We start from the raw sequence: 13905 nt of genomic DNA, 5'->3' as shown, positions 1-13905 counted from the left end.
AGGAGAGCATCTAAGATGCTTTGTGGCTGAAAGTAAACTCTCATTAAATGTTAGTTTCTTTACCTTGCCCTATGAGTCGAAATCGACTTGATGGTGGTGAGTGGTTTGTTTTTTATCCTCAGTGAAGAAGATGAAAGCAAAATAGGGGTTTAAACTAGTTTTGTGCCTTCTCTGATGTCTTTATCTGCATCAGATTATTCGTGTTCCATCTTCTTGCTCTGAGCACAGCTTTAAATGCGCCCCTTTTTGTAGCTTTCTCCCTTTGCCTGTGCTGCCGCTCCCTTTGAGCTTTAGTGCCACTCCTTTGCCTCATTGCCCCGTCTTCATCTTTGCTGCACCTGTCTCCTCAGGCATTCACTGAGTAGACAGAACAGTTTATTTAGATATCGCTCCTTTTCCTGCCCTTTTGGGATAATTTGCTACATTTTAAGAATTTTAATTTAAAATGAATTTATTAACGTGGAGGAATCTGGAAGGCATTCTGCTGAGTGAATTTAGTCAGTCGCAAAAGGACAAATATTGTATAAGACCACTATTATAAGAACCCAAGAAAAGGTTTAAACAAGAAGAAAACATTCTTTGATGGTTATGAGGGTGGGAAGGGAGGGAGAGGGGTAATCACTAACTAGGTAGTAGAAAAGAATTATCTTAGGTGAAGGAAAGGACAGCACACATTACAGGGGAAGTCAGCACAACTGGACGAAACCAAAGCTAAGAAGTTTCCTGAATACAACCAAACACTTCGAGGGACAGAGTAGCAGAGGCAGGGGTCTGGGGACCATGGTTTCAGGGGACATCTAGGTCAATTGACATAACAAAGTTTATTAAGAAAATGTTCTGCATCCTACTTTGGTGAGTGACGTCTGGGGTCTTAAAAGCTAGCAAGTGACCATCTAAGATGCATCAATTGGTCCCAACCCACCTGGAGTCTTTAAAGAAGAATGAAGAACACCATAGACACAAGGAAAGTATTAGCCCGAGACAGAAAGGGGCACATAAACCAGAGACTTCATCAGCCTGAGACCAGAAGAACTAGATGGTGCCCGGCTACCGCCAAAGACTGCTCTGACAAGGAGCACAACAGAGAGTACCTGATGGAGCAGGAGAAAAGTGGGGTGCAGAGCTCAAATTCTAGTAAAAAGACCAGACTTTGACACTGGAGGGACCCCAGAAGACATGGCACCCAGACTGTCTGTTAGCCCAAAACTAAAACCATTCCCGAGGCTCTTCAGACAGGGATTAGACTGGACTATGGGACATAAAGTGATACTCGTGAAGAATGTGCCTCTTAGCTCAAGGAGATACATGAGACTAAGTGGGCAGCTCCTGTCCAGAGACGAGATAAAAAGGTAGAGAGGGTCAGGAGCTGGTTGAATGGACACGGGAAATCCGGGGTGGAAAGGAGGAGTGTGCTGTCACGGTATAGGGAGAGCAACAGGGGTCACGTAACAATGTATGTATAAATTTTTCTATGAGAGACTAACCTGAATTGTAAACTTTCACTTAAAGCACAACAATAAAAAAATAAAATGAATTTATTTTTTTTTCCTCTGTTTCCTTCAAATAATCCCCAGAAACCACCTCTTCTGGAAAACATTTTTACATGTCTTACCTGCTGTCCTCTGTAAAGTTTACCTTACAGTTTCATCTGAGCATTTTTCTCCATTCCCATCTAATGTTTAAGCTCAAAGCTCACTTAGGCTGTTTTGCAATTCCCTTTGCAAATATATTCTCATCATGTGATCATGTTGTATATGCCAGTGCCTGCAGGTGTCTTGGGCTGTTTAGTTTGTGGAGTATTTTTGTCTCTTGTTGCTTCTCTTCTTCCATTCCCATTTTTGGTATTTTATTCATTCCAGCTCCTCTAAAGGATATGAAACTTAAACAAATCTGTTTTTAAGTTATTAATAGGTCTAGTAAGATTCACTGAGGATAGCAGAGAAAAACTAGCTTTTCATTTAGGGTTATGGATTATCTGTGACAGTGATTCTCCACCCTGTAGGAATGGGGGTAGGGACTAAAGTGCTTAATGAGTTGCCTGAGAAGCTTTCTTGAAATTAACATAATCAATACCTACCCCAAACCTTTGACTGGAGGCAGTGATAAGGTAGGCTGAACATCTTGAGAAACCCTTCTAGAATGTTTTGTTATCCTCCGTTAGCCTGTATCTCGCTCCCAGTTGAAAAACACCCATTGTAGATGATTTCAGTTATAATAATCTAGTCTGCCAGTGCCATTCTTACTTGAGTTGGTTTTATTTTCAAGAATTAAAATTGCCACATAAAGTTTATTTTGTTTAAAAATGAAAACTGAAACTAATTCAAGTATTTATTTACCTGGCTAAGGATATTTTTAAATTAAAAGACAAAGTATCGTTACAATGAATCATAAATGTGTCTGTTTGATAAAATCATGTTTCCTACTCTGTAAATATTCAGTTAAATACCAATTGGTTAAAATGTAATTACCCATATGTATGTTTTCAGGGATTTGATGAACTTCAGAATGCCAGATATAAAATATTCAAAGTTAATATAGAACAGTTAAAATTATTTAGGGGCTTTAGTGCCACTCCTTTCCGTCATTGCTCCGTCTTCATCTTTGCTGCACCTGCCTCCTCAGGTGCTCACTGTGTAGGAAATATTTTGAGAATGGGGCAGAGTGAAACTCCGAATCAGAAGGACTAGGTTTGTATCCGTGCTCTGGTACCTACCAGCTGTCTGGGGCCAGGCAGTTAGTCTTTCAGGGCCTCAGTGTTGTCATCTGTAGATGACACATATCTCACAGAGTCATCATAAGGATCAAATAACATCATGAATGTGAGAGTGCCCAGCACCCAGACACCCAGTAAATCTTAACAGAATCTGAATCAGGGCCTATAAATTACTTTTTATGTGTGTGTGTGTGTGTGTGTGTGTGTTTGTATTTGAGCAAAGAATTAAATTTAATATGTTCTTAGACTGTGGAGATAGTTGACTATTTTGAGTGTAATGATGTAATTGTATGTGTGTGAGTGTGTTTCTTTGAGAATACCGTTTAAAATTGTTTTTTAGATTTTCTTGAGGTAGAATTTTCCAAACCTTGTACACAGGCTAAAAAGTGTACACTGTTATTCTACAGTGTTGTAGTCATTGTAAAATTCTTCTCGCACTCCTGTTCTTATTTTCCTGGCATATCTGAAGGCCCGCTTGGTTCTTAACAGGGCTGATGACCTAACAGTCATGGATACCCCTACACAGATTTTTTTTCCAAATGAATGTTAAATATTAGTATTGTAATCCTGTTTTATGGCCATATCAGAAGTGTTGAGTGTCTCACTATTGTATATAAGATTTATGAAAAGCAAATATGTTTTCTTAATGATAATGATACGATCATTGGTAGTGATTGAACTATAATAATGATATGAGTACATACTGTGTGTCAGGTGCTCTATATACATTATCAATAACCTTACAACAACCTGTAAAATAGGTGATATGCAGTTTTACAGATGAAACTGAGGCTCAGAAGAATAAGTGTGCCCCCAATGGTCAGAAAACTATTAAGAGAGAGAACCAGAATGCAAGCTCAGGATGATCTGACTGAAGAGTAGTATAAGGCTGTTGCCCAGTCATTAGTATAAATCAAGGGAATATGTTTTTAGGTATAAAAGAGAATAAGTAAAAGATATACTGGACGTACTTTGGGCCTTGAGGGAGACAGAAGCCTGCAGGACAATCACAAAATGCATCTGTTCTCAGTAGGCTGTAAAAGGCAGCATCAGGGATCCTGACTAGGCCCAGTTGCGAGGCCCTGGAAGCCTCCGGCTTTCTATCCTTTTCCCGAAGTCTGTTTCTCTACTGTCATTGGATCATATGGTTTATCCAGCTATTAATCATCACTTAGTACTGTGCACTCAACTTCTCTCCCCTCCCCCCATGCCAGTTTCACCCTCCTACACACAGACACACAGCAGGGTTGTTGGGAGGATTAAATGAGTGAGTATATATAAAGGGTTTAATATAGTGCCTGGTACATAGTAAGTGCTGAATAAAAATTGGCTACCATTATTGTTTTAATTGTTACTGCTAATAGTATTAGTGGTGGTGGTGGTGGTGGTGATAGCGGCAGCAGCAGTAGAAGTAAATGATTCCATAGTTTTATGACACCTTCCTAAAGGACCTCAGTGTTCCAAAAGAGTTCCAAATTTGAATCATACTTTGTATAGAAACAGAGTTTAATAATATGGGAAAGGCTGTTGACAGATAACATGTTATTATAGAACCTTCCATGGACCCAGTAGAATTGAACCCAGGATCGGAGGTGCTTTAACCTTTATCTTGGTGCAAACGATCCTACTTGTACTTCTCTCTCTCCAATCCATGTTATTACACGATGCTTACCTCAGTTAAGATTGTTTGGCCTTTACTTTCTCTTTGGGTAAATGATAACATCTGCAATCTTTGTCATCTCTTCTACTTCATAACACTTCTTAAAAATTTGTTTTAGTGTGATTGCTAATTAATCCACCCTTTTCTAAAATACAAATGTACAGGATACAGAGGGGGTTAACTTAGAATATTGGGCTTATTTTATCTCTCTGTAATTCACCTTTTTAATGAACAGTTCTGCTCTGTCCTGTAGGGTCACAGCTCGATGGCAGCGGGTTTAGTTTTTGGTTATTGTAGTTATCAATTGTGGTTATTCAATCTGTATGCTGAGCAAATAATCTGAGAAGCTGGACTATATGAAGAAGAGTGTGCCGTCAGGATTGGAGAAGGACTCATTAACAACCTGCGAGATGCAGACGACACAACCTTGCTTGCTGAAAGTGAAGACTTGAAGCACTTACTGCTGAAGAGCAAAGACTACAGCCTACAGTATGGATTACACCTCAACATAAAGAAAACAAAAATCCTCACAACTGGATCATAAGCAACATCATGATAAATGGAGAAAAGATTGAAGTTGTCAAGGATTTCATATTACTTGGACCCACAATCAATGCCCATGGAAGCAGCAGTCAGAAAACCAAATGACATATTGCATTGGGCAAATCTGCTGCAAAAGACCTTTTCAAAGTGTGAAAAAGCAAAGATGTCACTTTGAGGACTAAAGTGCACCTGACCCAAGGCATAATATTTTCAGTCGCCTCATATGCATGTGAAAGCTGGACGATGACTAAGGAAGACCGAAGAAGAATTGATGCATTTGAATTAATGGTGTTGGTGAAGAATATTGAATATACCTAAGGAAGACTGAAGAAAAATTGATGCATTTGAATTATGGTGTTGGCGAGGAATATGGACTGCCAGAAGAGTGAACAAATCAGTCTTGTAAGAAGTACAGATAGAATGCTCCTTAGAAGCAAGGATGGTGAGACTTCGTCTCACGTACTTTGGACATGTTATCAGGAAGGACCAGTCCCTCGAGAAGGACATCACGCTTGGTAAAGCAGGGGGTCAGTGAAAAAGAGGAAGACCTTCAATGAGATGGATTGACACAGTGGCTACAACAATGGGCTCAAACACAGCAATGATTGTGAAGATGGTGCAGGACTGGACAATGTTTCATTCTGTTGTACATGTGGTTGCTATGAGTCGGAAGCGACTTGATGGCACCTGACAACGACAACATTGTAGCTATCTCAATTCAAAAGTAGTTTGTATTTTTTATAGAATAAGTTGGAGAATTCTGAAAAGTAACAGAAAATTAAAATCACTTACATTCTTACACCCAGAGATGACTGTTGTATTGCTATATTTCCCTCTAGTCTCCATTCAAAAATATCTATATGTATCAACTATATGTATTCATGAACTAAAACATATATAAATTATAACTTACGTAAATATTGTAATATTGGAGTCTTCTAGTAATTTTTCTGATGCAAGTGAAATTTCACCAAAAATAGAAAACGAAAACAAATGATTTTAAGAAAACTAAAACAGATGATTTATGATTATAAAATCAGTATATGCACATTATGAACATTTAAATATTAGAAAAGCAGATCACAAAAAATGAATTCCTGTAATTCCCCCATCCTCATTGTTAACAATATAGTTATAGGCAGTTATTTTTAAAAATTCATCTGTGATTAGATTGGTGAAATTTTTGTTGTGAAGGAGTGTGGAAAAGTTCTTTGCTTTTATTCTTTGTCAAGTGCATGGTGAACCAGAATATATTTTGTGAAATAATTTCTCCATTTTTTTCTCCATGCTTTAGGTATGTATTCTTTTTGGATCCATGCAATCTGGACTTGATAAACCGGAAGATCAAGTCTGTAGCACTGTGTGTATCAGCATGTCCAAGTCAAGAACTGAAAACCCTGAGTGATGTTCAGAAGTTTGCAGAGATCAATGGTGAGACACTAGGCCACCCAAGTCTATGCCCCAGTCACCTACTCTCACTATTAAATATTGTGCTTACATTACAACATAAATTTGTCATAGTGTTAAATAAACCATCAAGGAAACTTAAAAAGAAACTTGAAAGTAATTTTGATAAAAACCATTATAGTCACCCAGGGAGCTTGTTAAAATTCCAGATTTCTGGGCCCTACCCAGGGAAATTCTGATTGAGTAGGTCTTTGGCTCTGGAAATTTGAATTATGTACAAATGCCTGAGGTGATTTTCATGTAGCCTGTTAAGTATTTGGGAATTACTAGACCCCATATGTAAAATTTTTAGTGTTTTATTTTTCCCTTCCCAAGTGTTGAGTAAAAGTATTTCAATTAGTATATTTTATTTGTACCCCTGGTTAACAATGTAATGTATGTATATTATAGGAAATTCAAAAAGTTCAGGAAAAATATAAAGAAGTGGAAACCAATGTTCCACCATCAGTTCTTTTCAGTGTGTTGGGTGTATATAATTTTGTGTTCTGCTTTTTAAATTTAACATTATGTCATAACCATTTTTCTAAGAATAAAGTTTTGAAAAATCTTGAGGTTAAACATATGGGAAGTAGCTAAGAAATCATCATAGTCAGTTTCCTGAAGACTAGCTCTGTTCTCTTAGGGTTTCTAATCTCTAGGTGCTATCCTCAGCTCCACATCTCTCCTCAGTTATCTTCAGAGGACTTTTTTTAAACCATTCCTTGTGGGGTACCGTATACTGGTGGCGCCTAAGCCCAAATTTTTGAATATTCATGTTTGTATTTTTTGTTTAGGAACCCTCAGAGCTTCTTAGGTCCTGCTCAAATCCACAGGCTCAGTCTAGTTCCCTTGGAACAAGGACTGACTCAAGCATCCACATGGTATAATTTCTAGCTGGTAGAGGAACAGCATGGGGTCATAGCCACACACACCTCAGGGTGACTCCAGAGTTTGTCAGATGGGACTGCCAGTACTCTGAGGGCAGAAGGACCATAGCCTTCCATAATGGCAGTATCTCTGTCCTGTTGCTCCATGTCTGCAGCATAAAATAGTAGGAAAAACATGGGATAAATTTGGATTGGATTCCAATTCTGGTTTTGTCACTGACTGGCTCTATGACAAGGGGCAGTGGATCTAGCCTCTCTGAGTCTGGATTTCCTCATCTAAAAAATTACAGATACAAATAATACTGCCCTCATAGATTGTTGTGAGGATTAAATGAGATGATGCATGAAGAATATGGGACACTTGGTGGGAACCAAGTAAAGAGATGTCAACTACTCTTTAAGATCTCATTTTCTGTTCCCACATGATATCCTCACATGTGTTAGCTTGCTGAGCCTTATACCAGGAGTATAAGCCCTATTGTTACCAGGTTTCTCAGGGAGGGGTGAATTATTCCTTAAGGGTTTTTCCAAAATCTTAGACAATGTGAGCACACATAGTGTACTCTGGTAGGTGGTATAATGGAGTAAGTGTAGGCTGTTGAGTCAGATGGTCGGAGTTCAAAGGTTGGCTTTATCACTAGCTGTGAAATCATGGGCAAATTACTTGACCTCTCCATGCCTCAGTTTCCCCATCTATGAAACAGGGTTAATAATTGTACCTAACCTACCGCACAGGGTTGTTATGAGGAGTTAATACATGAAAAATGCTTAGAGTAGGTCTGGCAGATAGTAAGTTGCTCTAAAAAAGTGTTGACTACTGTTATTATCACCATCATTACTAACAACATTATTCCACCAATGGAGTGTAATAGTCTTCCTGCCTCTAGCTCCCTTAACATACAGTCTCCATATTAATATTCCTTGCGCTTCAGTAATGTTAATCCGTTGACCAGAAGTTAGCAGTGGTAAAAAAAATAAAAGTCTGTATGTCTTACCTTGGCATTCAAAGCTGTGATCTAGTCTTGAACTACCTTTCAAACTTACCTCTTACTACTCCTAATTGATAGTCTGTGCTCTAAGGGTCAAGAGTTATTTGTTATTCCCTGTACATGATGCTACCAAATTTTGGCTATTCTCTATACTGTCCCCTTCATTGTAAATACCCTTTTGACCTTCCCACTTGTCTAAATCCTGCTCATTCTTCAAGTCCCATATTCTAAATCTTCACTGTCTGATACAGTAGGCGTTAGCCATGTGTGGCTATTTAAATTAATTCAGATTAAATAAAATTATAATTTCGGTTCCTCATTCCCACTAGCTACATTTCAAGTGCTCAGTAGCTACACGTGTAGCTGGTGGCTATCATATTGGACAGTGCAAATATGAAACATCTCCATCATTGCAGAAAGTTCTATTGAACATGAGTATTCTAAATACTACTTATTCCTTTATGGTCTTTCATGGTCCACAGTTGAAAATGTCTCTCTTTCCCCTGAGCCTCCATGGTACTTTACTCCTTAATTATTACTTTCCACTTTGAATGATGATAGCGTAGATATCTTACCTCTCCTCTTAAGGATAAGTAACATATCCTTTTCAGCTTTTATGGGTAAATGGTTAATAGAACTCTTTCTCCTTCTCTAAGGACACCTTTGGTCTATGTTAATTTTCTAACTTTATCCTGATTCCCCCATCTCACTAGATCCTACTTCTAAATTACATTTGGTTTGGGAGTTCTGTAAATACCTGATAGGAAGCCATAGCTTTGGGCTTCCCTGAATGTGGGGATTCTTGTAACTGCACCATGTACCTTGCAAGGACCCTGGAAGAAATACCTAAATCTGTCTCCAGAGATACTCATTTCTGTTTGGAACATGAGGCTTCCAATTCCAAGCAAGGGCAGCTCTTGAATGTGCCCAATGTGAACTTGGTCCCTTGTACATGAGGTGTCATCTGGAGGGCCAGAAAATAGCCAGCTTCTTGTTGGCAGTGTGGCTTGCTCTGATGACCCATTAAGGAGAAGTGCCTAGTGTTGCCCTGTTGGCATGCTTTGTTTCCAGGCCTTTTAAGGAGGGAGTCTTGCGTGGTGCAGATGGTTGACATGCTTGGCTTCTAACTGAAAGGTTGGAGGTTCCAGTCCACCTAGAGGTTTCTAGGAAGAAAGTCCTGGTATATACTTCTGAAAGAATCATCCATTGAAAATCCTATGGAGCACAGTTCTCTGACACACATGGGCCATGAGTCAGAATCTACTTGACAGCAACTGGTTTTATCCTTCTAAGTGATTATGATACCGAGCATGGCCTATTCAGGTCTTGCAGGTCTGAGTGTCTAGTTCAAAAGACTGTGCTGGTGGATGTTGCTGCTTTGTATTTCCCATAGAGACGTGCACAAAGTAGGTGTTCAAGACTTATCAATGAATAAATATTATTTCAGGAAATAGATTTCTTAAGTTGGTGCTTAGCTACAAAAGCACCATTAGGCTTGTGAGCCAGCTGCATGTAAAGTAAGATAACAAGTTAGACATTACAAAAAACAAGCAAAAAACCGTAATGACAGCATCAAAAAACTCGGCAATGGACGATGGAGAAGATAATAACTTAAAAAGACAAATAGAAAAATTATAAACTATAGAAATGAGGAAGCCTTTGGTGTAGAAGCCCAAACACCTAATTCTAACAGCAAACCTAAGTTGAAATTTCTGCATTTCTGAAAAGAACCTGTATTGTTCTGTGGATTGATGACTTAAAACTGGACCTGATAAGATTTAATTCCCCTGCTTAAATTTTTTTGGTAAAATTTTATCTTTTTCCTTTTCTCTATAATCTGGCTTCGTGAACTGTGACATTCATGTACTATAAGGTAAGATAGGAACTATGGATATTCCAGTGGAGCCCTGGTGGTTCAGTGGTCAAGAACTTGGCTGGTAAGCAAAAGGTCGGCAGTTCAAACCCGCCAGCCACTCCTTGGAAATGCTATGGGGTAGTTCTGCCCATCCTATAGGTTCACAATGTGTCAGAATCGACTCGACGGCAATGGTTTAACAGAATGAAAAGATAAACATAAATCCTTTTCAAAGCATTTTAAGTTTCCATGACAACATTTGAAAGTGTTTTTATAGCACTTGCTATCATCCATTTATATGAATTTTATTACCTTTACAAATTATTTAAAATCTTTATAAAGGGGAAGCTTTTGGTTCCTGTAGTAGTGTTTTTAAGAAATGCGTTGATTAGGCAAATAAAATACTTCCTTGACTCTTTTTTTGTTTAATACAAGAAGGAGGAGTTGCTTTCTTAGGCAGTTAGAGTTTATGGAAAGCCTCTGTTGAGTATGTCTGACTAGAATAGAGAGTTTGGATGAAAATAGTTGGAAATCAGACTGATTGTGTGGAGATGGTGCCATAATATAATGAAGGGCTTTGAAAAGCAAGCAGAGAAACTTGAATGAATGTAAAAGTACAAGTTCTAGTACATGAGTTAGGTGGTAGGCATACAATGTGCACTTTATTATTATGTGACACAAACATCAATATATGATGCTAAAGAATAAAACAGTTTAAAACTTGCCTTTAAAAAATTAAAGTTGCCAAATCCCATGAGGACTCAGTGTTAAGCTTCATTGAGTTTTTTGTTTTAGCATCTTCCTGCAGTAGTGTATGAGTTTCCTGGGGGCAGGATCATGCTCTGTTCATCCTGAATATCCAGGTCCTAGTAAAGGATCACACATAGTAGATATCCATAAATATTTTTTGAAAGAACAATGGACTGGATTTTCCTCTCCATCTCTAATACCACTTAATAATTTCCATTCTCTCAAACACTTTGTCTTTTGCTCAATTCTGTATCCATGTGTGTTGCCACCAGCAGGTAACTTGTTCAGCTTCAATCTAACCACAATTACTGTGAATAGGTTCTTTTTATTTTTCTATAAATAATTCATTTTATTAATTCAGTTATCTCTCTTATATATACTCTCCAAGTGATTATTCATACCTTTTCTCCTCTTAAGCCCTCTTGTTCTTCCTCTTTGCTAACCTTATGCCCTACAGAGAAAATTGAAACCATCTGGTGAGAGCTTCCACATGAGTTCTTATTTTCAGCAGGGCATGAATTCCATCTTGAGTCTCAACTGTTCTTCGAGTTTCTGATGAACGGGCTTCTTTTCCTCTTTTTTATTATCATCATTTTTGAATACTCAAATAACATATATATCATAGGGGAAAAGAATCCTCCTCCTTATGAAGCTAACTTTGGCTTTATATGGAATTTTCATCCCAGCCATGCCTTGATAGGTGGTGAAGGAAAGGGGAAAGTGATGCCTACTCAGACAGTTCTTCCTGTTTCTTCTTCCCCTGTCTAATTCTGACCCTTCCCACCATCTATGGTCCATAGTCTACCCTTCAGTTCACTCCGCTGCCTCCATTGTAGAAATGTTTAGCATGGGCGTCTGAGTCTGAGTAGATGAGTCATGCTTAAGCCCTGGATTTTGTTTTAACATACCATTTCCCTGGGTAATGCAAATGGTTAATGTGCTTCCGAACCAAAAGGTTGGAGGTTCAAGTCCAACCAGAAGGAAGAAAAGACTAGTGATCTGTTTCCCCCAAAGCAGCCATTGAAAACCGTATGGAACACAGTTCTACTCTTAACACACACGGGGTTGCCATGAGTTGGAGTCGACACAACGGCGGCTGGTTTTTTTTTGCTTTGTACAATGCACTGCCCAGATGCTTTGCCTATCATTTCATTCTTTCCACTTGCAGTCTAAATTCTAAACAGTGGGTTTAGAAACAAGCATAACCTGTGAGTATGTTAGGGGATGACTGCATGTTCTCAGTTGGTGCTAATATTTTACCTGGGATGCTTACTACCTTTTACATTACTCCTATCAAACTATTTTATAGTATGTGTTTTGTCTTCCCTAACACAGTAGCAAGCTCTGGCAGAAATCTTATTTCCCTTTTGTTTGGTCCCATTTACAGCATGTGAAAAAGCACTCCCATTTAAGAGTGCTTCTTCAGTGTGCTGTGTTTTGTATAAATTCAGGGAGCTTTATGACCTGCTACTTGGACCATGTTCCCATTTTGAGTAGGGCCATGCATCTATGGTGCTGTCTCAATTTTCATTGTTTTGCCATTAAGGATTTGAAAGATTATATGATCCATTCTAATAATTTTTGCTATTTGTAGATACTTATAACCCTTTTAATTTTCATTACCTGGTTGTTAGGAAGTGACCTTGGTTTACAGTCAGTATTAATAGATAGTATATAGCACCCTTTCTTACCAGTCAGCAACAATATAACTTAAACCACAGAGTTAGTGTGGATTTTGTTTGGCACAGTGCATCAAGAGATTGGACCTGATGTTGTTTGTAAATGGATTAAATGATCGGTCCTAGCAACTGATTTAATTGCCTCCAAGTCAGAGACCAGCAAGGGAACCTTCATTATTAGAAGGGGGAATAAAAAAAAAAATCCTTACATTTGATACAAAAAAAAAAAAAAAAAACCCATTGCCGTCAAGTCAATTCCGACTCATAGCCACCCTATAGGAAAGACTAGCACTGACCCATAGAGTTTCCGGGGGTGGCTGGTGGATTTGAACTGCCAACCTTTTGGTTAGCAACTGAGCTCTTAACCGCCGACAGTGCAGTTTAAACTAATTTCAATAAGTATTTGCCAGAAAACAAAGAAAAGATACAGCAATTGCGTTTAAGGAGTTTGCATTCTAGTAAAGGGTCAAGCTTCTCTTTGTCCTGCACAACATCTAGTAGAAGTCTTGCACATAGATGTTCAAACATTAATTCACTCAGTAAATATTTATTACGTATGTGTCGATATTGGTTGATAGGTCACGCCAGCTGGTTAATTTCTGTAGATGGTTGCTCCTTGGGAATTGCAAATATGTCCCTACTATTCATGGGTTACTAGAAGTTGAAGTTGAAAATTGTCTTTCATTTTTCCAGCACATGAATATATAACTTTTTCCTAATTAGAGAGAGGTTAAATTCACTGGACTTCACAAAGCAATGTGGGTTTGTTTCTTATAATGAAAATTGTTCTGTATTGAGATATTTTCTTTTTTATTAGCTGCAAAGTTCTATATTATGTTCTATGCAATCTTTTTCCTCTTAATTTTAATGTATCAAACAGATATCACTGTGATGGTAAAGAAAATTTTAAAGTAAGAAAAATTAGCTCCCAACACATCAACTCTTTGTTTTGTATGTTTGTTTACAAAAAAAAAAAAATTGGTGTTTTAGACCAGTGGTTCTCAGCAATGGTGAGGAGTGGGTGAGGGGTGATTTTGCCTCCCAGGGGACATTTCACAGTGTCTGGAGACGTTTTTCATTGCCACAACTGGGTGGTGGGAGGGGAAGACTAATGGCAACTAGCAGATACAGGCCAGGATTGCTGTTAAACATCCTACAATACATAGGACAGGTCCCTACCACAATTATTTGGCCCAAAATGTCATTAGTGCCAAGGTTGAAAACCTCTGTTTTAGATAGTATCCTTTGTTGTGGATGGTGAAAAGGATATGAACATTATAACACCTAACACCAAAATATGAAATTAAAAGCAGGTGTTCAGTATTTTTTTCCAATCAAGATGTATATTTTATTCAGCTGATGACTTTTGGTTACCATCTATGT

The 13905-nt window shown here is 38.2% G+C and overlaps 1 protein-coding gene across 3 annotated transcripts in view; it reads left to right on the top strand.

Moving 5' to 3' along the window:
- SLC44A1 (solute carrier family 44 member 1) overlaps positions 1 to 13905 on the top strand; it is a 147417-nt gene that overhangs the window by 89533 nt on the left and 43979 nt on the right. For all 3 annotated transcript variants that reach the window (XM_012554372.2, XM_023727432.1, XM_023727431.1), the window contains one exon: positions 6211 to 6347. In XM_012554372.2, coding sequence (XP_012409826.2) covers positions 6211 to 6347 — 137 coding nt within the window. The remainder of the gene's footprint in view (positions 1 to 6210; positions 6348 to 13905) is intronic.

Source organism: Trichechus manatus, unplaced genomic scaffold (genome assembly GCF_000243295.1).
Source record: "Trichechus manatus latirostris isolate Lorelei unplaced genomic scaffold, TriManLat1.0 scaffold00016, whole genome shotgun sequence".
NCBI lineage: Eukaryota > Metazoa > Chordata > Mammalia > Sirenia > Trichechidae > Trichechus > Trichechus manatus.
The sequence above is the reverse complement of the archived record's forward strand: the minus strand, read 5'-3'. Positions and strand labels throughout refer to the sequence as shown.